The sequence below is a fragment of the Phoxinus phoxinus genome (assembly GCF_949152265.1).
Source record: "Phoxinus phoxinus genome assembly, chromosome: 19".
In the NCBI taxonomy this organism is placed as follows: Eukaryota; Metazoa; Chordata; class Actinopteri; order Cypriniformes; family Leuciscidae; genus Phoxinus; species Phoxinus phoxinus.
In genome coordinates, this window is record NC_136894.1 from 23811398 (window position 1) to 23839144 (window position 27747).

Sequence of the window (27747 nt, forward strand, 5' to 3'; positions counted from 1 at the left end):
ATGGAGCTGACCGCGTCCAGCTATGTCTCGATGTTGATCTACTTCTTCACCTTCTTGCTCGGACTTCCCGGCAACCTCCTCGTTCTTTTCGTGTACATCCGCAAGGCTCGAAAACACGGTGCCACTCCCAATGTAGTCTACGCTCTTAACCTGTGTGTGGCAAACCTCGCTCTAGTGTTGTGGATGCCAGTCAAAGTGGCCGAGACGGTGCTCCAGGGTTGGGCGCTTCCAGCTGCCATTTGTCCCATTTACAGTTTCTTTCTGTTCTCCTCGGTCTACGGTAGCAGTCTGATCCTCACAGCAGTCGTCGTGGGCCGTTACCTGAGTATCGCCTACCCCATAACTTACAAGCTCTACCGCCGGGCCCGTACTTCTTGCTTAGTGAGCACCATCTTGTGGGCTTCAGTGCTCTTGCACTTGGGTTTTGCTTATCTTGCCGAAGGAGGGGGACATTTTATGTCTTTATCTGAGCATAATGTCTCTGCATGCTTTGAAAACTTCACCCAGGAGCAGTTGGATGTGCTAGTGCCTTTACGCCTAGAGATGGCACTGCTACTCTTCCTGGTGCCACTTGTTTTGTCAGCTTTCTGCACGCTGCGCTGCCTTGTGCTTGTCAGACACTCTTCTTTGCCCTCTGGTGGGAAAAGAAGGGTATTAGCCATTGCGCTCTCCACATTAGTAGTGTTTGTGGTCTGTTATGGACCCTACAATGTTTCCCACGTGGTGGGCTTTGTCCTGTACACTAATGTGGAGTGGAGAAGTGAAGCCATGCTTTCCAGCTCCTGTAATGTTTTTTTAGAGCCCGTGGTTATGTTGATGCTTTCGCCATGGACGCCGAGGGATTTGGTAGACCGACTGTGCCGTAAGCGAAGAGACGCATCATGCAAGTTGTGGCATCAGCATCACTGCAGTAGGGCTTCCAGGAACCCTCAAACAACAACTACACAAGCAATGTCAATAATAAGCCATGGAGAATCTAAAGATGACAGAGGAAGAGCAAACAAAGCAGACCCGTCCATAAAAGTGACCTGATTAGGATCCTGCCATACACTCATGGAGCAAATGAGAACATGGAATTTTTTTTAAATCTATGAGTCACCCAAACAGACCTATTTATGGAAAGGATATGAGCTGTCAGATGATGTTTTGGTGGTCATTAAAGATATTGGATGCGAAAGTGCATTCTTTTAAAATTCAGCAATTTGTTTTAGACACTGCACAACTTCCCTATTCACTAATGGTTGCTCATCACAAATCATAAAATTTTTAGTGATTTTAGCCAAAAATATAAACTACAGTAAATAAATGTAATTAGTAAATAAAATAGTAATATCTAGTAATAACTTTGAACATGCAAGATCTTTAGAACATTTTAAATACTAATAATGAACCATGTTCTTAATTTGTACCTATTCTGTGAAACTCTTATTCTGTAATTAGTATTTCTACTATAATAAATAATGTGAATGTGTATTATGTTTAACATGGGCATTGTATATATAAATTAAATTGCTCTTACATTTTCTGGGATTATTTAATTTTCAGTGCAGTTTTTGGATATTATGCATTTTAAGTATGTTGCCGCATGGAATATTATAAATATTTTTTTATGTGTACATCTTTGCATTTTACAGGTTTTACAGGCCTAAACAAAAGTGTCCTTTATTTTCACATTATGCACGAACTGGGGATAAAAACCCATGTGACAGTTTGTGGTTTGCAATTGGGTACGTCCCTTGTGCGACATAATAAACATGCACGTTAAAAGTTAGTACTTAAAACGAGAAGCCATAACCTGAAGAGTCTTGGTGAGTGTCTTTCAATATATTCAGATGTTTTAGAAAATATGTTGGACTGGAATACAGCGTTTTACTTATCTATTGCATTGAAAGAAAAACAGCAGTGATAACAGTCAAATTTTGATGTACAACTAAAAGATGATAGAAGTGTAATAATGTTACCCTGCTGATTTTCATGATTTTCTCACATTTTGCTTTCACATCAACTTTCATTAGTAGTCATTTGTATATGAGCATCAGAATATTATTTGTAATGATTAATTAAAATTGAATCTGAAGATTCCTGATTATTGTTTGCTGTTTTATTCACTCTCAACTACCAGAAACCCACAACTTTATACCTAAACCTTATTGTATAAAGATTCGAAATGAACGTTTTAATTGATCTAATTTCATTTATATTTTTGTTTGCACATTCAATGGTTTGTATTATCAGTACAGCATCTTTTTCAAAAAGCTCTCAGTGCTTATGTCTCCACATAGACTAAAATAATATTAAATCATTTAATGCAATAGTCATTTAAAATCAGCTAAAAATTTTGTCTAAAAAATAATACTTGTAACAATATAGGACAAATTCTGATTCATCTTTATGCTGCTCTTGCCATACAAACAGTTCATAGTGATCAAAACACTTTTTCTAGACTTTAAATAAAATATTGGAAATATGACTAATACAAGGTGTTTTTGTGTCATTTTGGTTTGATCATTAAGATGATCATACTTGGGAAGAGTTTCACAAAATGTGCAAAAAGAATACAGGTTTGCAACAATGTGAGCGTGAATAATAGTAACAACAAAAAAAATAACTTTATTTCAGCCTCCAGACTTTAAGTAGCCTAATTGCTCTTTTGCTGATCATAGATCATGTAACATAAACCAGTCTAATGCTGTGTATTTTTATTAGCATTAGCTAGACTAGTGAGTATAGCCCTGAGGGTATGGACGTGCAGTGGAAAAAAAAAACAGTGGCTCAATTATAAAAGCATTTTCATAACATAATGAATGCAAATCATATACCGTGTGCTCTTATATCCATGCTGTCCAGGTGGTTTGAGTGTCACGAAACTGCATATCAAAGGAGCCCGTTGTCTCTTGATTTCATCAAGACACATAACAAAAAAATATATCTTGGTAAGTCACAAATTAAACCACTTTTTTGTATCTTTCAATAGTTTAGATAATTTTGAGCGAAAAAAAAACTACGAGAATACATTTACAATAATTGTATGTGTATATATTACAGGTGGTGTCAGAAGAACCTGGTTTTCTTAAGTAAAAACATTACCACAAGCCAACAACAATGTCAGAAGTACCACCTCAGAAGGTGTTTCTTGCTATTTCCATAATCACATTCCTGATTGGGTTTCCTATTAGTGTGCTGGCGTTCTGCTCATGCATTCGCAAGATTCACAGTAAACCCATCCCCATTGACATATTGATGCTGAACCTCGCAATTTCTGACCTCATCTTCCTCACCTTCCTGCCCATCAAGATGAAAGAGGCCGCAGATAACATGATTTGGAACATGCCCTTTTTTCTGTGCCGCTCCGATCTGTTTGTCTTCTTTCTTCCCGTCTATTCCAGCAGCCTGTTCTTGACAGCAATAAGTGCTGAGCGCTATGTGTGTATAGCGTTTCCAGCTAAGTATAGAAGTCCGAGGAGAATCATTTATACAATACCTATATGTGTTGCCATCTGGGCGCTTGTTGCAGCAACTGCTATATTGGTTTACAAGACAGTATACACAGATTCTGATGTGGCGGACAACACCACAAACCAGCAAACTCGGATGAGAGAACCTCAGAGATGTTACAGTAACTTCACACCGAAACAGCTCACAGAACTGCTTCCACTGCGGCTGGGTATAGCAGTGGTGTATTTCCTTCTACCCCTCCTTACCTGCTGCTTCTGTTACATCAATTTCATTCGTATTTTGTTAAAGCTTCCACTCATCAAGCGACAACGTAGACTCCGGGCAATTGGAATGGCTCTGGGGACTCTCCTTGTGTTCGCCAGCAGTTTTGCACCCTACAATATATCACATTTAGTGGGCTTCCTCAAAAAAGAAAATCCAAAGTGGCGCACGACAGCTTTAATCCTGACCACTTTAAATGCATGTTATGATCCTATTATATTTTACTGTATCTCTAGGGAGATGAGAAGTGCAATCAAAGTATGTGCTAATGCTTTTCTTCGGTTTTATGCCTATTTAAAGAGTTAGTTCACCCAAAACATCAAATGAAGATATTTTTGATCAAATCTGAGACATTTCTGTCCCTCCATTGACAGCTACGCAACTACCACTTTGACACTTCAAAAGACATCAGAAAGATAATCCAGATGAATTGAGCGGTGAAGAGTTCTGAAAGGACACTATCGCTTTATATATATATATTTTTTTATATTTACTAAAAACTGGTTTTGTATTAACATATTTTATTTGACCTTTTTTATTGTTATTATTTTTTTAATTTAAGGGGAACACATTTCTGAAATGTAAACCAGGGACATTTCCTAGTTCAGAGGTCAAAATATAATTGAAATCTCACTTGTTTGAGTGGTGCAGGTTTTTAATAAGTAAAAAGTGATACTGCTATATCTGCTAGAAAAAATTATAAAATACAATATAGCTTGATCTCAGCCAGTGAACCATTTATTCAATCAACATATTTATTCAATCAACCTAATTATTAAAGAATTATTATTATTGTTTAAAAAATGTGTTAAAGCATTAAGTAATAACATAACAGTATGGCCCAGTGTAATGCAGCTCTGAAATGATTTGTGATAAAATACATCGGTATTTACCCCATTCGTAATTTGTTACATGTCTTGAAAACAACAAGTGGTTAAATGGGACTAGCCTACATCACGCCAAGCTCATTCCGATTTAAATCCTCATTACGCTTATAACTGTGCTCTCATAAACTATTCTAACTCAAACTTTATGGGAAAATGTTTTAAAATAAAAACTGATAGAGTAGCCAGAAGCTTAGTAATGGTGACTTTGAATTCATGGGACCGTGGTGTAGCCCTAGTTCGTTTATAGCCTACCTTTAGATTTTTATTTCTGGCAACTGCAATTAGGCTTCAAAATTCATAAAAGTTGTGTCCACCTGTGATAATTATCTTGATGGACAAAACTTAGTATCATAAACTTGTTGATCACAGAGCTTGTTTTTTTGCAATAAAAGTCCATAGAAAAATCATCAGCAATCGTAAGCAACGCAATGCATTCTGGGACTGTAGGACACAGACGCTATAGAGACATAGTGGAGGTAGATGTTAAAACTTATAGTAGCCTACACAGTTAAAAACACATTAAAATGGTGAACGCATGCTGTGTTATGAACTGGTTTTAATACAACTCATCACACTACAAAAACACATTACAAAAATAAAACAAGTATTTGCAACATTTTTGCATTTAATATTGTGATCAAATTGAGCCTGTAATGCACAATAATTAACAAATTAGGGATAGGCCTATTCACTTCCAAAAGCACATACATCAAAGACTTTGCATAAATAACATTTGCAAAAAAGTTGTAATTAGCCCACAGCATACAGTATTTTCACAGTTTTTGAAAATGAAAATATTAAATGCAAAAATGTTGCAAATACTTGTTTTATTTTTGTAATGTGTTTTTGTAGTGTGATGAGTTGTATTAAAACCAGTTCATAACACAGCATGGGTTCACCATTTTAATGTGTTTTTAACTGTGCTTTCTGCATGTGTAATTGTTCAAACTGTAATTGTTTAGTGAATTAACTTTTCAATTAATAGCGTTTACTTGTTATTCCAAAGGTATGGTGGGCAATTAAAACTTTCTTGTTATTCCAAAAGCTGCTTTTATTAAAAACATGGCCAGATGACCGGTTCTGAGAAGTGGATAAGTGTGACGCCACATCTCGTATTTGGCCCCACCCACTGGAGCGTTAGTGATCAATCAGTGACATGAGAACGAGAAAAGATCGACACAGGACCAATAACATTAGCTTCCTAGGATCCTAATGCTAGGATACATATCCTAATGCTAGGATAAATCATACTTATCTGGCCGTTATCAGTTTGTAGCAGTTAATGAAGATATGTCTTATCGATCAAAAGTTCAGTATGGTGTACCACAAGGCTCAGTACTAGGACCGTTGCTGTTCACTCTGTACATGCTACCCTTAGGATATATCATTAGGAAGCATGGCATTTGTGACCATGTTCGGCTGGATTGCCCTCGAGTGCTACGAGAGGGCGCTCCACCTCTGCACTACCTTCCCTTGGACTGTTCACGCACACACCCTGGACTTATTTATCACACACCTGTTTCCACTGATCACTCTCACACCTGCATCTAGTTCCACTCACAGCTCCACACACATTTATATCCCACTCTCACTATTACCCTTTGTGAAGTCTTGTTTTGCCACGCTGCATGTTTCTTCGTGTTTCCTTGTGTTTCATGTCAGTGTTACCTTGTTTCGTTACCTGCTGTATTAAAGTTCTGCAAATGGATCCGACTGCCTTTACTCGTTCATTACAGCATTAGTTTTCAGTGTTATGCTGATGATACTCAGCTCTATATTTCTTCACGCCCTGACGAAACTTACCAATTCACAAAATTAACGGAATGCATAGCAGATATAAAAAACTGGTTGACTAACAATTTCCTACTACTTAATTAAATCACTACTACAATTAAACTCTTTGGCTTTTTTTGGTCTTGCTGAAAAGGATTCACCATATACACATATTACAGACAAAGGAAAAGGTCTAACTTAGCCTATTTCAAATTATTTGCCTGTCAGTCAATTTTCACATTTTAAAGGTATGCTGGGCAATTTATTTTATAAACACTTTTTGTTATACTGATTGAAACTCTCTTCACATCCTTATAGCAATCAATGATCATCTGTGGAAGTCTTAGGACCAGAAAAAGGTTCATCCAATCATTGCATTTGCCGATCCGGTAAGATTTTTTTCCGGTAAGACAGGGCATCTAATACGGCGGACACACATATACACATACAGACTAAAGTGCTATTCTATGTACATCAAGTAAATTTTAATTATGTTAAAGTGCTATTAAATGCAGTAAAGTGCCAGATCTGGTTTTGTATACTTACATATACTTAAACAGTACAACAGTGAACATACCCGTCCCATATACATAAATTACAACAAATATCGTTAGTGGGCACAAATTTGATGTGCCTTGAGCCATTGTTTGAGTTGGTTCTTAAACCTGGGATACGTCGGACATTCTCTCACAACAGCCGGTAACTTATTCCAGATCTCTGACCCCTTAATTGACAATACATATTGTCCAAATGTTGTACGTCTACAAGGCACCATACAATCACCTCTCGTGGAGGTCATATTTGAACTTGAATTTTGCAGATTATATTTCTGTAGTATTAAGCAGTGATTATATGACAGCGGTTTTCTATCAAAGATTTTTAAAGCTCGTTTGAAAAGTGACTCCATTGGTTTGGGTGTTGTGGCGTTTGTGAGTGACCAGTTTGTAAAACAGTATTCAATATGAGAAAGGATCAGAATGAAGAAACATTCTGGCCGCTTTACATGAAAGTGATGGTCTGATATATCTAAAGTTAGTTTTTGAAGATCTTTGTGTTTCTATGTCAACACTATCAACGCCGAAATGAATTTACAGCAGTCAGGTGGTACAAGTCAGAGCTCTGTCAGTTGTTTACATTCATTATTATGGTATGTGCTATGACACATGAGGTAATTTAACAACGTCTCGTGTCGCTTTGCAAACGCTGCTGTGTGTGTTTGTGTTTTTTTGAGGAGAGCCTATCAAAATGTTGTTGCAAGAATCAAATTTGAATGATACACGAATCAACTCAATATACAATGGCCTTGCAGCTGAATCCTTTCACATTAATTATATGCTGTTTGATTAGCTAGTATGATTAGCTGTTTTCCTCATGGAGATAAAAAAATTCCCACAAGGAAAAGGATTTCAGATATTGCCATCTATGTGGGGATTGTGACACACACACACACACACACACACACACACACACACACACACACACACACACACACACACACACACACACACACACACACACGCAAACGGAAAACAAACACTTGCTTATTATCTAGGCAGTATGTTCCATATGTTCTTGGGGCGCCTCATATACCCCTTATGTGGCAGTTATGACAACTTCCTGTGTTCTCACTGACTGTTCCCAGGGGGGTTGCCAAGAGACATTGTTTGATGAGCTTCAGTGTTGCAGATTATGCTCCGAATTGATTAAACTTCCGCTCTTTTGAGACGTTGCACACATCACGTAGTCTAATTATGCAGTCGTAATGTCTAGGACAGAGGTGAAGGGAGCTTGCAGACACTTTGTGAAACTGATGAGACACAAAATGCTGAGGATCCTAATTTTCCTACATTGTAAAGGTGAGTATTTTTTGTTCATTATACTTCTTGGACAGAGAATATTTCCTCAACTGCAGGCACTGCAGGAATGTTGCAAGGATTGATTTTTGACTTTGTTATATGAAGATCACATTAAAACTGGAAACTAAAATTGGAAACTTTTCCAATGCTTTTATAATTAATTGTTGCTACTTTATAAGTGCAACTTTTATGTTAATGTAATATTTTACACAAAGCCAGACTTTAATTTTTAGAAAATAAAAATCAATAACACTTGTTTAAAACTAAGATCATCTTAGGAGTAAAATAAATATAAACAATTTAGATTTCTATTGTATGAGAACTATTTATATAAATATTTCAGAAATTATGTCTGTACCACAGTTGTGGCGTCATTTCCACAACAGTACAATTTTGTTCTAATAAAGTTAGTAGACTTGTTGCCAAGGATGCAATATGAAGAGCATTAGCAACATGGTACGTGAAGAAAACAAAGTGAAAGCAGAGGAAATTGTCATTATTATTGTGCTGCATTTACTATTAAGCTATTATTTAGCTAATTATATGTAAAAATATGGTTTAATCATGATACAAAGATACTATGAAAATAACCCTTTGCAAGACAAATGATTCAATCATTTTATTACCAAAATGGGTCCCACTTTATATTAAGTGGCTTTCAGTACTATGTACTTACATTGAAATGAATAATTTGATACAATGGACTTTGTGTACATACATGCTTTTACATTGTACTTATATTTTGAAAATACCTGTATGTAATTACAACTGTATTTAATTGATGTAATTACATTTGTAATTACACAGTTGACCCTTCCCTTACACCTTAACCTACCCTTAAACCGACCCATACCACCACACCTGTCCCTAACCTTACCAGTATCACATCTCAATAGCAGCAAAAGTGTTTTACAATACAACCTGAACACAATAAGTACATTGTACTTATTTGTCTATGTAAGTACATAGTACTTAAAACCTCTTACCGGTAATATAAAGTGTAATGTAAAAATGTAATTTCCACAACTGTCATTTCCATCGCAGAATACTATTAAACACAACGCATAATTTAAATTTGAGTGGTAATGACACTAAAAAAAGGTGTGAAGTTTCATGACTTTCTGAAAAAGTGTATGTATAGCCTAGACTAAATACAAACAAACCAATTAAATTAGTGAGAGTATTAGTTTTTAAGTCAACAGAGCCAGACCATGCCCATAACTGCAGAAATATCCTGTTATAAAACCATTATATAATACCATGCAGTATGAATTGTCACTGTCACCAGGGATTTTTACAGTTCTGTTGGCTGGATTTGTTGCAAACTTTAAGTAAATTTAGAGTTAATTTCAACATTATTTTTTATTTAAATTGCTTTATTAAACCCATTTTGATCATTATTAACCACAGATAATGACAAAAGCAAAGTTGTTTATTTTTCAATTTGTCTGTTATCACCATATTGTATCTTATAAACTCCTGCTATTCTGTTCTCTACAGTGTTTCTACCCCCTGTTGACCATCTGTGAGGTACAGACCAATGGCCAAGTTGATCTACCACACTCTCTTGTTATTCTACATCCTCACCTTCTTGATCGGCCTTCCTGCAAACATCCTAGCGTTCTTTACCTTCTGTCGAAAAGTTTACCGCAAACCCACCCCTATTGACATTCTCCTGCTAAACCTGACAATATCTGACCTCATCTTCCTCGCAGTCCTGCCTTTCAAGATGAAGGAGGCCACTGACAACTTCAACTGGAGCCTTCCCTATTACCTGTGCTCCATTAGCAGCTTCCTTTTCTTCTCCACCATCTACACCAGCACATTATTTCTGACTGCGATTAGCATAGAGCGCTATCTAGGCGTTGCGTTTCCGATCCGATACGCTTTAGGCCGCCGGCCGCGCAACGCTGTGATCGCAAGCTGCTTCCTCTGGCTTCTAGGATCTCTCAACCTCAGCATCGTGTACATCGTGCCGTACATAAACTCGAGTGACAACTCAAGCAACAGCAAGCTACAGCCCAATCCCCACGTGAGAATTTGCTACGATAATTTCACCAAGGAGCAGATGAAAATTCTACTTCCTGTTCGTCTGGAGCTTTTTCTCATGCTTTTCTGCATACCCCTCCTCATCTGCTGCTTCTGCTACATAAACTTCATTCGAATTCTCTCCAAGCTGCCCCATCTCGGAAGACGTCGTAGACTCAGGGCCATTGGGCTCGCGGTTGGGACGCTGTTGGTTTTCACCATTTCTTTCAGCCCCTATAACGTCTCGCACGTGGTTGGTTTCATCCACGACAATAGCGAGGGGTGGCGTCACTTGGCTTTGATCTCCAGCACCCTAAACGCCTGTTTGGACCCCATCATCTTTTATTTTTCCTCGGCTGCCGTTCGCAGTGCCATACGAGCATGCGTTCATGGTCTAAAAGAGAAACTGCACATTGTGACATGCAGAAGATGCTGTCCTCCTGGCCCTTCCAAAACTGAGGCCTACAAGGAGACAAACCCACCTATTGACCTGGGGTGAGCAACGAGACACAGAGTATTTTATTTCATTTAGGACTATAGAAAGTGTTGTGTGCATGTACTGTGAAGTTTACTTTATGAAACTAAATTAAATCTCAATTGAGTCTAATGCAAATTTCCTGCAGAAAGTGTATCAATTTTGAATGGTTATTTGGATTAAACTCGGTTTGAAAAATGATTTTTTATTTATTTATGAGAAGAACTGTGATGATCCCGCACTCCCCCAACATAAATAATCAGAATAAAATGTATATGAATTCACCACTTTGACTTAGTTAGTTAATTTAGTTTTTTCAGTGTGACTAACTACTTTTTAACAGTACAAATATTCAATCTAGTCTTAATTAATATGAGGTCATAAAGGCTGAAAGCATTATAATTATAAAGTAATTCACAAAATAGCCACACCTCAGGATACACTGGGGGAAAATTTGTCTAGAAACTATTTTCACTCCGAAATACATCAACAAATAATTGCCAAGTAACACTCTGAAGTAAATGTGAACTTTGATTGTTGAAACTGAATTTTGATTGTATTTACAACAGTGTATGTTTTCTTTCCTATTTCATGTCAAATACCCATTAATGGAGGTGACTTTCTTACCACAAGCAAGCATGTGCATTCATGGATTGTGTGTTCACGTGTTAGCATACAACATCAAATTATAAAAAAATCACATTATGTTATTAGTCCCCATAAACTAACTTTCGCATGGTAAGAACATGAGTTCTGACATTAAAGAGCTGATAACCAAAGTTTACCTTTGCAGACTTCATTATATTGAGCCTTACTACTCTTTAATGATGGAACAATATTTACATTAGCTGATAACAAATGTCTAATGAATAATACAGATTGTTTAATTTTATTGTCTTACTGTTATTGAAATCCTACTTTTATGTTTTTATTTTTTTTTCATATCAAATTGTTATCACCCCTCCCATTTAATACATTTTAATGACCAGTCACAAAATGACAATAACAAGATAAATAAATATTTTTTATTAAAGAAACAATAAATAAATTCAATTATAAAACATGTTTAATATACAATTATAAAATATATAAATATTATAAATAAATAAACATTATGAAAAGTATAAATTGGGGGGCCCTCTTTGGATGAGGGTTGCTGCGTGTTCAGCTCCCGTACCCTAAAAGCCTTTCTCAAAAAGAGCCCCCAAATTTATATTTACATATTTACATTATTGGCTTATATGCACATTTAGCAATCAGCATGAGTGTGTTCACCAAGGTGCTTCTTCAAACTGTGGAGGTAACTTGGAAAAGAGTGTCTCTTTTTCCCTCATCCCTTAATATCTTCTCAGCACAAGACAAAATGTTTTGATCTTTTCTTTTTTCAACCTTGGACTTTTCCGACCCTGGACATTTGACTTTCTTTCCCTGATGTTTCCATGATCCTCCTGTTACCATGGGATGATAGTCACAAAACTCATTCCATGATTTATAAACCACCATCATTAAGATGTTGTGGAAAAACATGTCAGGATTCCTAATCACCTCTGAGAACAAAATGGCACATATTGCAGTTGCATCTTGAGGGGTCTGTACATAAGATTTAACTTTGTCATGGTTCCCCACCATGTAGTTCCAAAGTGTCTCAGAATACTTTTTATTGAACTGTTTTGATGTTTTCATTGTTGCATAGTTAAGATTTCTGTCATCTCTCTCATCATTTTGGACTGGACAACAGTACAGATTGCTTGCTTGCAACCGAATTGTGAATCTACCAACTGATAAGAAGATATCATGCTTTTCCTGTTTATACCATTCACGTAGAAAAATTATTGTTTTGGCATAGTGAAAAAAATTGATTATTCTGCTGGGAGCGCCGGTGTTATTGTTTAAGTCTAAGTCTTCATAGCTCCTGTCAGCAATGTTTTTAATTTCCTGAACCGCACACCCTTCCCAGGATGTACGCACTTCAAATGGTTGGTCAGGTATTTTTGCAGTGGAGTTTTGATTATCTGATTTTTGATCAAATGTATCAGGGCCAGGGGTATCGTTCAAAAACTTCTTCTCGTTCATAACCTCTTGCTTGAATGACAGAACGACTTGTGGCTTGCTTTCACTCCGCTCACGATTGGACTGCTAGAAAATGAAAAATTAAAACATGAGTTTGCACAGTCAGTATTGATATTGATATTTAAATGATGATTGCACAACAGGTCTAACTTACATTGTTCCCACTTTCCTCCGAACAAGACCTTATCTCAGGCTCTTCGTAGTCTTCAGACTGACTGTAATGTACAAACACTTAGGTTGTGTAGTAGCCTCATAAAATACAACATGAGAATAATCTTGACCAGCAATGACTATAAATAACATATTTAGTGATAATCAATTTCAAGAAAAAAAATATCTTATTATAAGAGTCAATACCTATTAAGAGATTATGTATGATGAGTAAAACATTTTTATTTTTATTTTTATCTGGGCAACAGATTATATGGTATTTAAAAGATTTTTTTTTTACTTTTCTGTCAAAGGAAAGCAAGTGTCAATCACAAATAAAAGTGTTGAGAAACTTTGATTTAACTTACTCTTTTCTTTTCCTTTTGCCATTTCCCGCACTGAAAGTTTTGTCTTTAGGTGGAAAGTTAGATAAAGGTATCCTGATTGTAACAACAACAAAAAGGTTCAGAATGTAGAAGCAGACAACAATATAGGTTATAACATGCATCTGCTATACATTTAAATTATAATAAACATACAAACATGTTGACAACTGCCATACAACTGCCTTGGCAAATTCATTATAGTAAAACTAAACTAAGGTACAATAATGTTTGAGTTGATATGAAATATAAACCTCCAAGAGAAATTATACTTCATAAAATTATGTAAATGATTACTATATGATCAAACTGAGGGAGTTAAAGAACCTACTTTGGTGACTTGAGAGATGACAAACATGGCTCCTCTTTACGAGACAGCGATGTGATCTTGGGAACATCTGTTTAACAGGCAAGGAAGAAGTAATTCAAATTCTCTATTGTGTCAAATTTAGCCTGCAAGTTCATATTTGTGTCCAGTCCATGATATCAATGCAGTTGCCTTTAGCATTTAGCAAGCATTCATTCCAAAGCAAGCATTCCAAAGGTACGTGTCAAATATTACACATGCTTTGACAGAGTGCTGAATATAACTTATTTATATAAAACATTTAGCAACATATGAATAACAATGGACCTCTTTTGTTCTGTTGGGTTGTGTCATCCTCCTCTGATGAAGACCCAGCATTCAGGTTGATATCAGGACAGCCCTGATGTATCAAAAAGACAAAATTAGTCTTTTTGTGATCATTGTCAAACAACAGTTCCATAACTAAATGTTACTTACCTCCAGGCTTTTGGAAGAGGAGTTTTTAACTGGGACTGCATTTTCAGAAGAGGTCTTCACTGCTTTATTGATGCTGAAAAATTAATTACGGTTACTGAAGATCTAAACTATGCATAAAAATAAGGAATCAATCACAATCGCACATAATTCTTACCTATAAATGGTCTTCTTTGTTTGGTCTTTTTTGTTCAATGTGGATGTGGATGGTTGCGTACGTGTGATCCTCGACGAGTCTTCTTTGTTGCATGTTCTTGAGAACGAGAACAAGAACATAGAGAGAAACTGTTCAGAGCCCATGCTGCAACTTGGCGAAGTTTTGATGATGAGGAATCCATGAAGGAAGAAAAGCTGAAGCCGAATATTTTCTCAAAGAAACTGAATCATGAGGTGCATCATTAATACACGTTTAAAAGACGTCAGTTCCTTCTCTTCAAAACAGGAGAAGTATCTCAACATTTTTTGGATGGAAGCTTTTGGATACATGCTGCCACACGTGTTGGATACATTTTTGGATGCTATTGCAAAGTAAAACATCCCTTTGAGACAGTCAGATCCCACATCATACAATACATTCAGCGATATTAAAGTGGGGATCAAATTGCTTGCAGTTCTTGTCCTTGATAATGTGTTGGCACAGGGTTGGTTAAGCTTTGCTTTTTCTGAAAGCAATCATCTATGTCCACTGCATTCTTCTTCTATTGTATCTCAAACATTTGACCAAATAGTGAACTTGGTCTTGTCTACCAAGGCAGGGGATGAGAAAGTGTGTGTCCTCCAGTATAAAGCATACTGATGGGTATTCATTTTTCATAACGTTGCCTGCAAGTTGCTAGAGATTCTCCAATATTCGTGATTTCTGAAAAGGTTCTCATTCCAAATACTGTCACGATTCATGGGTTCACTGACTCGCCCTCGCTCTCTGTGTTGTGTGTGTGGGTGTTTTTGTGAATGGGCGGGGCTCGTTATCGCGGATGATGAGCTGATCAGTGCCAGCTGTTTCTAATGTAACGTCCTATTTATTGTCTGTGATTTCGTCTTGTCTTTGTCAGATCGCTGTGAGGCTTCCCTGGGATCGCTGCCTAGCTCTGTGCCTTCTGGTTCTCCGTTGCCTGGCTCGTATTGTTTCTCATTTCCTGGATTCAGTTCCCACTGGATCTGCCCGGTCTTCCTTTCTGGCCATTGCGTCCCTGCGTTACCAGTGACTCTCCAGCCTTGCCCCTTCGTCTCTGACCAGCACTGTCTACTCTGTTCACCTAACTGTTGTAAATAAACTGTTTTTCACTTCTTTTCACTATTACAGTGTATGACAGAACGATCTGACCAGTTATGGATCCAACGAGTTCAGCTGACCTTCAAGATTTCCTGTCCAACAACAGTGTCCGGATGGATCGTCAGGATGAACAGATAGTGGCTACTGGTCAGGCAGTACAAGCGCTGGTAACGCAGGTGTCCGAGCTCACCACTCAACTACAACAACTGAGATCGCCCACTGCGCCACCCACGCCGCCCGTTCCCCACGATCCACCTATAACATCCACCAGCATGAGCCACGCATTCTTAACCTGAGAGATATTCCGGTGAGCCGAATCTTTGTAGAACATTTTTAGCTAAATGTTCAATCTTCTTCTCTCTCCAGCCCTTGACCTTCACTTCTGCACAGTCTAAAGTAGTGGTTGTGATGACCCTGCTGTCAGGTGTTTCTCATTCCATGCACTTGGAGAGGAGATGAGACAGGTGTTCGATCGAGCGGTAGCGGGTTGAGAGGCGGCAAAATCTGCAAACTCGCTGACCTCTGCCAGGACAACAGAACCGTCTCCGACTACTCTATCGAGTTCCGGAGTCTGGCGGCCGAGTGCAAGGAGCAGATGGAGGCGCAGTGGGACATGTTCCTGCATGGATTGGCTGACGGTGTTCAAAGAGAAACATATACGTTGGAGCTACCTAAAAGTCTCGATGGACTTATCGAACTGGCTCTGCTCGTGGTCTTTAACAACGGTAGAGTCGGCCACACCAGGCTCTGGTTCCAGAATTCCCTGAGTATTCCAATCTCAGGGGTGGGAACACGGGTCAGCCCCCCGATCGATCAAGAACCCATGCAGGTTGGTCGAGCTCTGCTTTCCCGGGAGGAGAAGGAACGTCGGAGAACCCGAGGGCTTTGCCTTTAATGCGGCACGGCTGGACAAGCAAATCCAGTGCTAAGCAACTGCCCAGTAAAATACCAAACCCGACAGTAGGACGGAGGTTACTGTCGGGTAGGTTATCAGTGGCGAAATCCTCATCAGTGACTCTCCTCCTGGTAAGACTGCAATGGGCAGACCAGTCTCACACCTGTCAGGCGTTGGTGGACTCTGGAGTGGAGGGCAACCTCATGGACATTTCTTTGGCTCAGCATCTCCAGATTACTATTACGTCACTTGTACACAGGATTTCAGTCAACGCCCTTAACGGACAGGAACTCCCGGATATCACTCACTCCACCGGTCTTCTCACTCTCATCACCTCGGGGAATCACACTGAAAAGACTTCCTTTTTCATCACCAAGTCACCATTTGCTCCCGTTGTATTAGGACATTCGTGGCTGGTTCAACACCAACCCAAGGTGGAATGGGGTCAGAGCTCAGTTTCGGCTTGGAGTAACCATATTTGTGCCTCTTGTCTTGTGTCTGCTTGTCCGTCTGTCTCTTGTTCTGTGTTGCAGGAGGAGCCAGTGAATCTGTCAAACGTGCCGCAGGAGTATCTCGACCTGAAGGAAGTGTTCAGTAAGTCCCGGGCTGCTTCTCTCCGTCCCTATGACCGTGTTATATTTACTGCCAGGTACGTCTCCCCCTAAAGGTAAGTCATATTCGCTTTCTGCTCCAGAAAGGGAGGTCATCGAGAAATATATTTCTGATTCTTTGGCAGCCGGCATCATTCGTCCTTCCTCGTCTCACACCGGCGCAAGGTTCTTTTTCGTGGGGAAGAAGGATGGCTCTCTGCGACCGAGTATTGACTACTGAGGGCTGAACAACATCACAGTAAAGAATATCTATCCTTTGTCATTGATGTCTTCAGCCTTCGAGCGGTTGCTGGGAGCAATACGGTCATTTTAACTGTAGTGGACCGGTTCTCAAAGGCAGCACATTTTATTCCCTTGCCCAAATGACCCCTCAGCCAAGGAGACAGTGGTTAATGTCGTAAATCACGTTTTTCGCATTTATGGCCTCCTGACAGACTTGGTTTCCGACAGGGGACCCCAATTTATCTCCAACTGTCGGGCAGTACAAGGTTACTGGGGGCGAGTGTTAGTCTGTCGTTTGGGTTCCGTCCCCAGACTAACGGTCAGGCTGAGGGAGCCAACCAAGATTTAGAAAGAGTTTTACAATGTCTGGTGTCTCAGAATCCTTCCTCCTGGAGCCAGCAACTCTCTTGGGCTGAGCCACACCAAGGCTCAGGCCGATCGCCACCAGCTAAATATACGTCGTTGGTCAAAAAGCGTGGCTTTCTTCTAAGAACATTCCTCTTTGCTCCATTAGTAATAAACTGGCTCACAAATTTATCGGCCTGTTCACTGTCACTAAGATTCTTAGTCCGGTGGCAGTCCGCCTTAAACTCCCTCCTGCGTACAGGAGAATTAATTCCGTCTTTCATGTTTCCAAATTAAAACCAGTCTTTCATTCTCATATAAATCCGCCTGCCCCGGTTCCTCCTCCGCCTCGTCTCGTAGATGGGGAACGTAAGTTAAGTTCTCCTGGGAGCGCCACGATTCATGGGTTCACTGACTCGCCCTCTCTCCGTGTTGTGTGGGTGTTTGTGTGAGTTGGCCGTTGCTCTTTATCGTGGCTGATCAGCGATCAGATAGTAGTGTCCTATTTATTGTCTGTGATTTCGTCCTATCTTTGTCAGATCGTTGTGAGGCTTCCGTGGGATCGCTGCCTAGAGTGTCTTCTGGTTCTCCGTTACCTGGCTCGTATTGTTCTCGTTTTCCGGATTTCCTGAGTTCCTACTGGATCTCGGACTTCCTTTCTACCCATTGCGTTACCAGTGACTCCAGTCTTGCCCCTTCGTCTCTGACCAGCACTGTCTACTGAAACTGTTTTTCACTCGCAAATGGATTCTATTGCCTTCTTAACGTTACTGTGTCTGACAAATACATCTCTCACTCATCTTGCTCTCGAATAATGAATAATGGCCTCAGAGATGTTTGAAATCTTCTAAGATGATGTGGCTTTTTTTTTTTTTTTTTTTGACTGGTGAGTCCATCTTCATTCACCAAAACGTTATGGCAGCATGGGCTACTGAGGTGTATTGTCCTTGGTATCCTATTGAATAATCGCACCGAAGGTTACACTTACCTTTTTGCAGTCGCTTTCCCTTGTGTAGCCCCGTCTTTGGACTGCTTTTCATGTGCACCCGACACATCCACTGCAGTTCGTGTATCCAAGGAATGGAAAATGCTTTTTTTTATTTTTTTAAAAATGTACTCTAGTCATTTTGTTGTAGTTTTTTTTATTAATTTGTAGTTTAAAAGGTGGTTCCATTTGAATTATTGGCTCCACAGACAGAAGTATTACAGTTTGAACAGAGTACCTCCAGAGAGTACCACCCTTTTTATATCCATACATCCAGTGCTTGAAGCGAAAAGGGACCTAACGTGTCCGCGCTTGCATGCCGCGCTGCAGGTTCAGTGTCAATCAAAGGACACGCAAAGAGTATACGCTTAGCAAGAATAATTTCTGGCACTGCATAGCACAATATTGCCAGTACCGCATAAGTACCATCCCACTTCAAGCACTGGCTACATCTTAACATTGCTTGATAAGTATCAACACCTTGGTGACAGTTTGGTTTGTCCATCACCGTATTTCTCATTTAGCTTGGCAAATCTTCCTTGGCAAACTGTTGAGGATCGGAGTGCATCATCATCATTGGTCCTATTGCTGGCACTGGCAGCACGATAATGGGCACGTTATTCGTCAGCACGGCCGTAAAAAAAGCCAGTGTTCATCACGAGATCCTGAGAAGGGATGAGTTATAGCCCTGCCTCCTCCAAGACAATGTGGCAGCATGATTGCTTAATGCTTTTTGTTTTTGTTTTCCTCAGATTTTGTAGCCGGATTTTGTATATTTTGTAGTTCTCCAAAGCTGTCGGTGACCTCCAGAAAAGTTTTCCAGTTGTAGAAACCTCAGCTGTCGGGTTTGTAGGGAGATTTCAAAGGCAGGAGCCTTGACTATGTTCTCACATGAGCTTTCTGGTGGATGGAATGCAACTTTGAGATGTCAGGTGTCATGTTCACCTGGTTATGGAGTGGGTTGAATACTTATCAAGCCATTTCAGTTTGCGTTTCAATCTTTTTTTATTTGCCTGATCTATCTTAATTTGAAATTTTTGTATGAATTAATTGATCACTTCAATCATGTATTTTAATTAGAATGTTTTTATATATATATTTTTTCACAAAAAGGAACAGAACTCTCTAGAAAATGTTTTTTATTATTTTAACCCATTGGCAATATTTAGGGTCTGAAAAATGCATCAATTGTGAATGGATCTTAAATATATTTTTACAATATATTCAATATATTATTTCCTCAATATTTCTAAAATATTAATGGTATTATACAATTAAAGTTGTACATCACACTTTAATATTATACCAGTAATAACATTTATTGGTTGGATTTAAGTGGCCCATCTTTTGATCTAAAGTGTATTAAATTGTATATTCAACCCACCATTTCTAGAGAGCAATAATTGTGGAACCACCCTTGAAACAGGTACACAGTATAAAACATAGTACAAAGGTATATTTAAACATTTGACAAGACAAAACAAACCCATTGGACTTTTGTTGCTCTTGTTTCCATCCTTAGAGCAACACTGGTTTTGGCAGTGGAGTTTTGGATGATGACACATCTCATCCAAAAGTGTTTTTTCTGATTAACAGAAACACATTATGCAAGTTGAATATATTATAGTGCTGTACTTAAAGACTCAGGTCTTGTTTAGCTATAGTGTAGTTTTTGTTAAACTGCCTGTGTGAATCTTTTTTGGTACGGTGCATTGATGATGGTGATATTAATTCAGTTATGGCTCTGCACTCCTTGCTCTTACCTTCATCATGGATGGCAACCCTCCTTTTCTTGTCTCTTTGTGATTCCTGCAAAGGATTAATTCAAAGAATGAAGTTAAATTCCATTTGCAAAGAACAGAAAAGGCAAAAAGAAACTCTTTCACTTTGACAAAGCATTTGCAATTTCAGTTTTCATTTCTTAAAGTCACCCTGCAGGCTGCAGTCAATCATTTTATCTCTCAAAACTCATCTTTGATCATCAAAATGACATATTACATGTTGTTTTTACTAGGAAAATTATTTTTTATGCCTTAAAATAGCTTGAATGTAACTGCACCCTGCTTCATTCAATAATATATGTATAATATAATGGAGTATAAGTCTCCGCCACCACTCATTCGCACCAGCTTGGACTGATTCACTTGGTCAACTTAGTAAACGCTAAACAATGGCAAGTGGAAATATTGGTTTAATTCAGCCATGCTTGAACCAGAAACTGATTCAGAAGAAGTCTACAAGTCGAAGTATCATAATGGTAATGTGTTTTATGTATCGCGTTATCAAACAGCTAATAATGTGTTGCTAATGTTAGACATATCATGTTTCCGTTTGCCATCAGAGTAAGACAGCTGCCTTCTAATAATCAGCATCTTTAGAAACTGTCTTTGGTACACTGCAATTAAGGAGAAAATACTTAGCAATTGACTGATCAATTTGCACATGGTTTGTCTTAAAGCATATAAAATAAAATAAACACATAGGCATAATTATAAACAACAGTAAAAACTGGATTTTCACCAAGATTCTTTATTAGAATTCATATCAAGCACTGTTACTGTTTTTATTGTTAAATTTTGATGGAATCTTTGAAATATTTGTTACATTATTAAAACCACAATGTACATATCTGTGATGGATTACTAAGAATGTTTAAAATTATTTATTTATTTTTTCCCCTATAATTAATCACTAAGAAATTGAAAACTGAAACACTGCATAATGCATTATCACATTATTATACAAGTAATTATCATGTTATCCCAGGCAGCAACATGGTTTTTGGCGTATGAAAACTATTTTTTTTAAAATTGTTTAAAAAATTACCATTTTTTCTGGCATGTGTGAAGATCGTCCTTTACTGTATCTGTGAAAAGATGTCAGATTGATGTCAGAACATCTTCTATGATGTTCTTTGCAAATAATTTGTACATCATCACTGTTTAAATGTATTACAATTATCAATGACTGCATCTTTTACTGCTGTAAATGCCATAGTCAGAAGCATAAACATTTATCATTGACAATTATCACTAAAGACAAGCAATGATTTCCTTTTTGAATACATACTAATGGCAATATTATACATGTCACAGTGACAAAATCTACAGTAAAAGTAACAGCTATTGTTTGCTTAAGATATTTTACACACTCCCAATTTACCAATCTATGAAAATGTGACATTTGAAATGTAGAAGGGTCATTCCTACAGTTTATATTTGAAACACTGCATACTTTACAAGAAATTTTAATCAACTTTCATGCCACACATATTTCCATGCATATCATTAGATACTGGTACTCATTCATTAGATAGCCTACTAGTACTTATTTATTATATACAATTAATTTTCATACGATACTACCTACATGTATCTAGTGTCTTTTTAATTAAAGGGTTAGTTCACCCAAAAATGAAAATAATGTCATTAATGACTCACCCTCATGTCGTTCTAAGCCCGTAAGACCTCCGTTCATCTTCGGAACACAGTTTAAGATATTTTAGATTTAGTCCGAGAGCTTTCTGTCCCTCCATTGAAAATGTATATACGGTATACTGTCCATGTCCAGAAAGGAAATATAAAAATCATCAAAGTAGTCCATGTGACATCAGTGGGTTAGTTAGAAGTTTTTGAAGCATCGAAAATACTTTTTGGTCCAAAAATAACACAAAATAAGACTTTATTCAGCATTGTATTCTCTCCCGGGTCTGTTGTCAATCCTTCACAGTTACGCTGATGGCGTAAGACGCAGATGACGTGTTATCTGGTGCGCCCGAGCTTCATTTATAGACTGAGGGAAACGCACGCTGTAAAAGTGTCTCATCCGCGACATGCACATTTACGCACCATTAAAAAAATGATATCCACGCAAACAATGTAGAATAGCTTGAATATAGCGTGCGTCTCCCTCAGACTGTAAACGAAGCTCGGGCGCACCAGATAACACGTCATCAGCGTCTTGCGTCAGCAGCGTCACTGTGGAGTCCTGAACGCAGATTCACAACAGACCCGGGAGAGAATACAATGCTGAATAAAGTCTTATTTTGTGTTATTTTTGGACCAAAAAGTATTTTCGATGCTTCAAAAACTTCTAACTAACCCACTGATGTCACATGGACTACTTTGATGATGTTTTTATTTCCTTTCTGGACATGGACAGTATACTGTATATACAGTTTCAATGGAGGGACAGAAAGCTCTCGGACTAAATCTAAAATATCTTAAACTGTGTTCCGAAGATGAACGGAGGTCTTACGGGGTCTTACATGAGGGTGAGTCATTAATGACATTATTTTCATTTTTGGGTGAACTAACCCCTTAAACATTTATACCTTAGCCGACTAGTCTAGTCAGAATGGCCACAGAGTTCAATTAAAAATCTTAGTAAAATAAAAAATATTACTAGTAACATTTATAAATACTAGTATCTGATCTACAATAAGTTCTAGCTAATGAATAAGTACCTATAGTCGCCTACCTATGAATAACTTCAAGTATCTACTAGTCACAATTAGAATACATTAGAATACATACTAGTCAGAACTGAATAGTTGATTTCTGAATGACAGATCCCCATAGAAATCAATGGCAAAAAAATGTAAATGTGTTAGTAACAAAATTAGAGTTTAGTCACTATATAAATAAGTACTATAGCATCTAATCGCAAACCATCCATTTAATGAATAAGTACCAGTGTCTGTAAATAAGTCTTATTTAATGAATGTGTAAAAAACTTACTAGTATCAAATGAGTAGGCTACTAGCATGGTCTAATGAGTATCTAATGAATGAGTAAGTACTAGTATCTTGAATAAGTATCTTTTAAAAAGACCTAGGCTACCTGAATAAATACTAGTACATAACGAATAAGTATTGGTACCTAATGAATAAGCACTAGTAACTTACGAATAGCCTAAGTACTAGTAGGCTACCTAATGAATAAGCACTAGTACCTAACGGAATAGATACTAGAAGCTAAAAAATAAGCCTACTAGTAGCTAACATGAAAAAGGATAGTAGGTTTTAGAGATTAGGCTACATGTAAAAATGGCTTGCCATACACAGCAACTTTTCGGCATTGCACCAAGCAAAAATCAATCGTAGCCTAAAGAGTAGGCTAGACCAAGCGCCTAACAAGTTCTATGCGCGTTAATTCTAATACTTTGTTTTTCAGCATGGCATAAACAGATATGACGTTGTTGTTGGCGCCGTTCCCAGTAATGTCATTGTCTATAAGTCACAATAGGGAAGAAAAGTTTAACACAACTTCCATTTAATGCCGTCTTTAAGCATTGTAACAGTAATGCTCAGTTTTGGTTTCATTTTCATTATGATTCAGTTTATGTTTTCCCTGCCTTTTAGTTATCTATAGTTTTCCCTTTTTTAGTGTTTCCTGTTTTTTTTTCCTGCCACTAGTTACCATGGTTATTCATTAAATCACAACTGTTTGTTTTCTGTTCGTTATCTTGTGTATATAAGCTCTTCATTTCCTTCAGTTCATCATCTGGTGTTGCTTGTGTGTACACTGTTGTGTGTGGTTTACCTGAGTAGGGTAATCTTTGTTAAAACTTCTGTATCATGTTACAGTGCTTTGTGTAAACGTATGGATTACATTAATACTATAATGGATGATAATAGCACTCATTTGGGCAGTCTCGTTGGAGATAAAATAGGCTACAAAATGCATATTCAATCAGTAACGTTAGGCTATTTAAAATCTTTGAACATTTTACATTACATAAACATTTTATGGGCCATAATGTAAAAGCTTTAATGTTTAAATTCATTCACTATAGCCATTATTATGGAACATGTCATACAGATTTTATAAAATAATATAATTTGTGGATAATGTAATAGGTAGCCTAATCGCCCCCTTGCGTGTTTAAACTATCATGACGTAATCGAAACCTACTACAGCGCATGCGTGTTAAAACGTCTATGTATTTGATACTCTGATATCATGACTTATGAATATAAAGTTTAGAACGTCATGAGCTATCCAGTCATTATATCAGTGTATCAAATACATAGTTGACGTTTTAACACGCATGCGCTGTAGTAGGTTTCGATTACGTCATGAAAGTTTAAACACGCACGGGACAGCAGGCCTGTAGCCTATGTGTATTGCGTGTGTGTGCAGTGACAGTTTCCCAATCTCAGTGTATTTTGCACAATACAATCTGACAGTAAATGCTTTCTGTTCTTCATTTTACTCGCATCAGACTTGTCTTTTCACCTTCTAAATAGATTAGGCCTATGTGATTTTTCATTGCACCATTTTTTTGTGGGATCCTTAAAAAAACACAAATGCACAAAAATATATGTAATTACATATTTTTATTCAATACACCATGTAAAAAAAAAAAAGCTACATACATATTTAAGCATGACTGATATAATTGGGTCATTCTATGAAAATGGTGGCTTTTTGAACAGACAACTTTTAAAAAATTTAATTCTTTTTTTTATACCAAAATCTATAGTCAGATAATAGTCAACCTCTTAACATTATAAATAAACTTAAATGACAGCTTAATGTATTTTTATATTTTTACTACATTACATTCAAAAATGCTTGTGCTGCTTTTTTGTCACTGGTGTTACCTATATTTTAGATGACAATTCAGGCTTCCCAGAATGTAATTTGACTATTTAATTTGCATACATAATCATATAAAGAAAAAGTTAATGTAATATTAAGAAATTGTCTTAATTAGTAATAATTTACTTTAAACAGGCATGTGTAAAGTTCTATTGTGTGACATTTTTCTATTTCTACCATTGTGTTTTTTGTTGTAACATTAGAAATAATTGAAGTTTAGTGTTCAAAATTGAATGATCATATCCTTAAAATGCTTACTAATGAATGCAGCAACAGTTAGGTAGATACAAAAACCATATTCTATGAAACTGGGCAACTCTGATGCCAGAAAACCAATATGCCATGCGGTAACACCAGTGACGCAATGTAACACCAGTGACATATCTGTCAAAAGGATAGCAATTTTATGTGTTTACAATATTAAAACAGTAATGAAATGCTAACAAGTCTTTATTAATATAATTGTTGAGGCTTTTATGAAACCTTATGTTGAGAAAAAAGTTAGTGATGTTATTGATTGTCACTGGTGTTATCATCATGTCACTGGTGTTACCAGCAGCAACAGTAACACCAGTGACGATAACACCAGTGACAAATCTGCAGACAAAATGGCATATCTAAGATGGCGGCCACAGTAGCTCAAACCACACTTCTTAAATTGTAAATTAATCACTTAATCATGCAATTTGAAAAATTATATTAATAAAATATCCTTTCCCCTTATTATAAACTGTAGAACACCAGTGACACATCTTAAGTCCTCGCATGAAATTAGCAAATTATTTATCAAATTGCTAAGAGGTGAAGAGAGAGTTCACACTCACAATGTGCTTTTCAAAACAGCCACGCCTACCTTGAGCCATTGACCCAGGAAGAAGTTGGCAAGGATGTTGAATTTTTTCAAAGTGGTGTTTTTTATTATTATTGTAACACCAGTGACATGAAATTGAGGGACAGGTGTTCCCTGTAAATTATTTATAATATTTAGTTTATATTTTAGTTTTTTAAGTAGTCCACTAAATAACTATACTACTTCCCTTTGTATTATGACATTTAAAGGGGGAGCAAAATACATTATTTAACTCAAAATATGTCACTAAACCACGACTCCTGACCCGAGGGACAAGCCAATTTCATGGTGCTGACCGTGTTCTACAATATATATAAAAAATAGTTTGCAATATAACTGTCTTACAAATGTTTTATTAACAATAAAACACTTCAATTAAAACAAAAAACATATATTTTGTGTCATTATCTGACACTTTTAAGTGTTTTTCCTGGTGATTGAGGCCGGGACAGGAAAGCCACCATTTTCGTAGAATGACCCAATTATAATATTGCAGTAAATGGATAGCGGGTATCATGGGACAGCGCAATCTACTCGGTTTGTATTTCCACACCTGCCTTCTTCGAAGCACTAGTGTGTGTCGAAAACTCAAGTCGTGAGTCAAAACTGAGTGTCAAACTACCACCTTTACAAAATACACCCTTTTGTGTCAATACTGAACGTGTAACTGTTTATTTATTTTTTATAGCCTTTCTGTTAAAATTCTTCCTAAATATCCATCTTCTTATTGATTAAAAAACAAGAAAAGAAAAAGAAAATCAACAAATCTGCTTAATCCACATCCACCAAACTGTAGGAATGGCTCATAACTGAAACTTTCAGAGTGCGTAATTTGTCAAAAAAAAGTTAAGTGGTAAAGTTATTTGATCTCCTATAAATTCCCTTGTAGAGACAAGTGCTGCAATACTGAGATTTGTTTAAAACCAAAGGTGGACAAAGTACTCAACTTCCTTACTTGAGTAAAAGTACAGATACTACTGGTCAAATATCTATGCCTGCCTGCTACCCTCATATCAATATCACATTTATTTCTAGAACACAGTTCCAGTAGTGGGATTGAATAAGCGTACTCAATAACGTCCACAATGGTTTCGGACACCCAAATGGCTGTTCCCAGTTTTTTGGCTTTTAGTATGAATATGTTAGCCTTACTGTTATCTATAAGCTAGTGTGCTCCAAAACAATGACAAAATTCGGGTTTCGAAGACCAAACCCAACGTTGAAAAATAAAATCAGGTTGATGTCAGAATCCAATGTCAGATTGACGTCAATCTCCAACGTTGGACAGACGTATTGTGGTCGAAAATCGGGTTGACGTCAGAAACGCTGTGTAAAAAGTACGATATTTGTCTTTCAAATGTAATGAAGTTAAAGTAAAAAGTTTCCAGAAAAAATAACACTCAAGTAAAGTACAAACTCAAAAAGTGTACTCAAGTAATTGTACTTTGTTGTCCACCTCTGGTTAAAACATTAAATTCCTTAGCACATCTATTTTACAATGCCTTTCAACTATAAAACACATCTCTTTAAAAAAAGAAAGAAAGGAAAAGATCTTTTGGATTCAAATAATATTTATATTATATATTATATAATAATATAATGGCTGGTAATAAAGCCAGTAGTTTTGTACGACTTACCTGTTCATCGTTTGTGTTGTATTCTGAGCAGGAGACAGGGAAGCCCCGCCTCTTAAAATCTTTACTTTCAGATTATTTGCAATTCCACTGTGAGGCTTAAGTTTCCATTTCCCGAGAAATTAAACTTCACAATATGGCAAGCCGTCTTAACATTTAATCCTTAAGACGTTTTAGATAGCCTATTTCTGACTGTTCCATACTAGT

At 37.3% G+C, this 27747-nt stretch overlaps 4 protein-coding genes and 1 long non-coding RNA gene across 5 annotated transcripts; 3 read left to right on the forward strand and 2 right to left on the reverse strand.

The window, feature by feature from the left end:
- LOC306986515 (free fatty acid receptor 3) lies at nt 1-1032 on the forward strand (the record flags this gene model as incomplete). Its single annotated transcript, XM_079589823.1, has 1 exon — nt 1-1032. One exon carries the CDS (start codon nt 1-3, stop codon nt 1030-1032), a length of 1032 nt encoding a protein of 343 aa, XP_079445949.1.
- A 2070-nt stretch (nt 1033-3102) lies between these two features.
- Nucleotides 3103-4023, forward strand: LOC306986516 (free fatty acid receptor 3; the record flags this gene model as incomplete). Its single annotated transcript, XM_079589824.1, has 1 exon — nt 3103-4023. One exon carries the CDS (start codon nt 3103-3105, stop codon nt 4021-4023), a length of 921 nt encoding a protein of 306 aa, XP_079445950.1.
- A 5750-nt stretch (nt 4024-9773) lies between these two features.
- Nucleotides 9774-10760, forward strand: LOC306987269 (free fatty acid receptor 3; the record flags this gene model as incomplete). Its single annotated transcript, XM_079591379.1, has 1 exon — nt 9774-10760. The coding sequence occupies one exon, from the start codon at nt 9774-9776 to the stop codon at nt 10758-10760; it is 987 nt and encodes a 328-aa protein (XP_079447505.1).
- A 1115-nt stretch (nt 10761-11875) lies between these two features.
- LOC306986968 (uncharacterized protein) lies at nt 11876-15341 on the reverse strand. The gene is made up of 6 exons (XM_079590806.1): nt 14124-15341; nt 13974-14046; nt 13671-13737; nt 13325-13396; nt 12961-13021; nt 11876-12872 (listed from the first exon to the last, which is right to left on the reverse strand). The coding sequence occupies exon 6, from the start codon at nt 12807-12809 to the stop codon at nt 12024-12026; it is 786 nt and encodes a 261-aa protein (XP_079446932.1). The 5' UTR covers nt 12810-12872; nt 12961-13021; nt 13325-13396; nt 13671-13737; nt 13974-14046; nt 14124-15341; the 3' UTR covers nt 11876-12023.
- A 2648-nt stretch (nt 15342-17989) lies between these two features.
- On the reverse strand, nt 17990-27634 carry LOC306986969. The gene is made up of 4 exons (XR_013795064.1): nt 27544-27634; nt 21278-21317; nt 20215-20260; nt 17990-20036 (listed from the first exon to the last, which is right to left on the reverse strand). It is a non-coding gene; the product is annotated as an uncharacterized lncRNA (long non-coding RNA).
- Between the last annotated feature and the right edge of the window lie 113 nt (nt 27635-27747).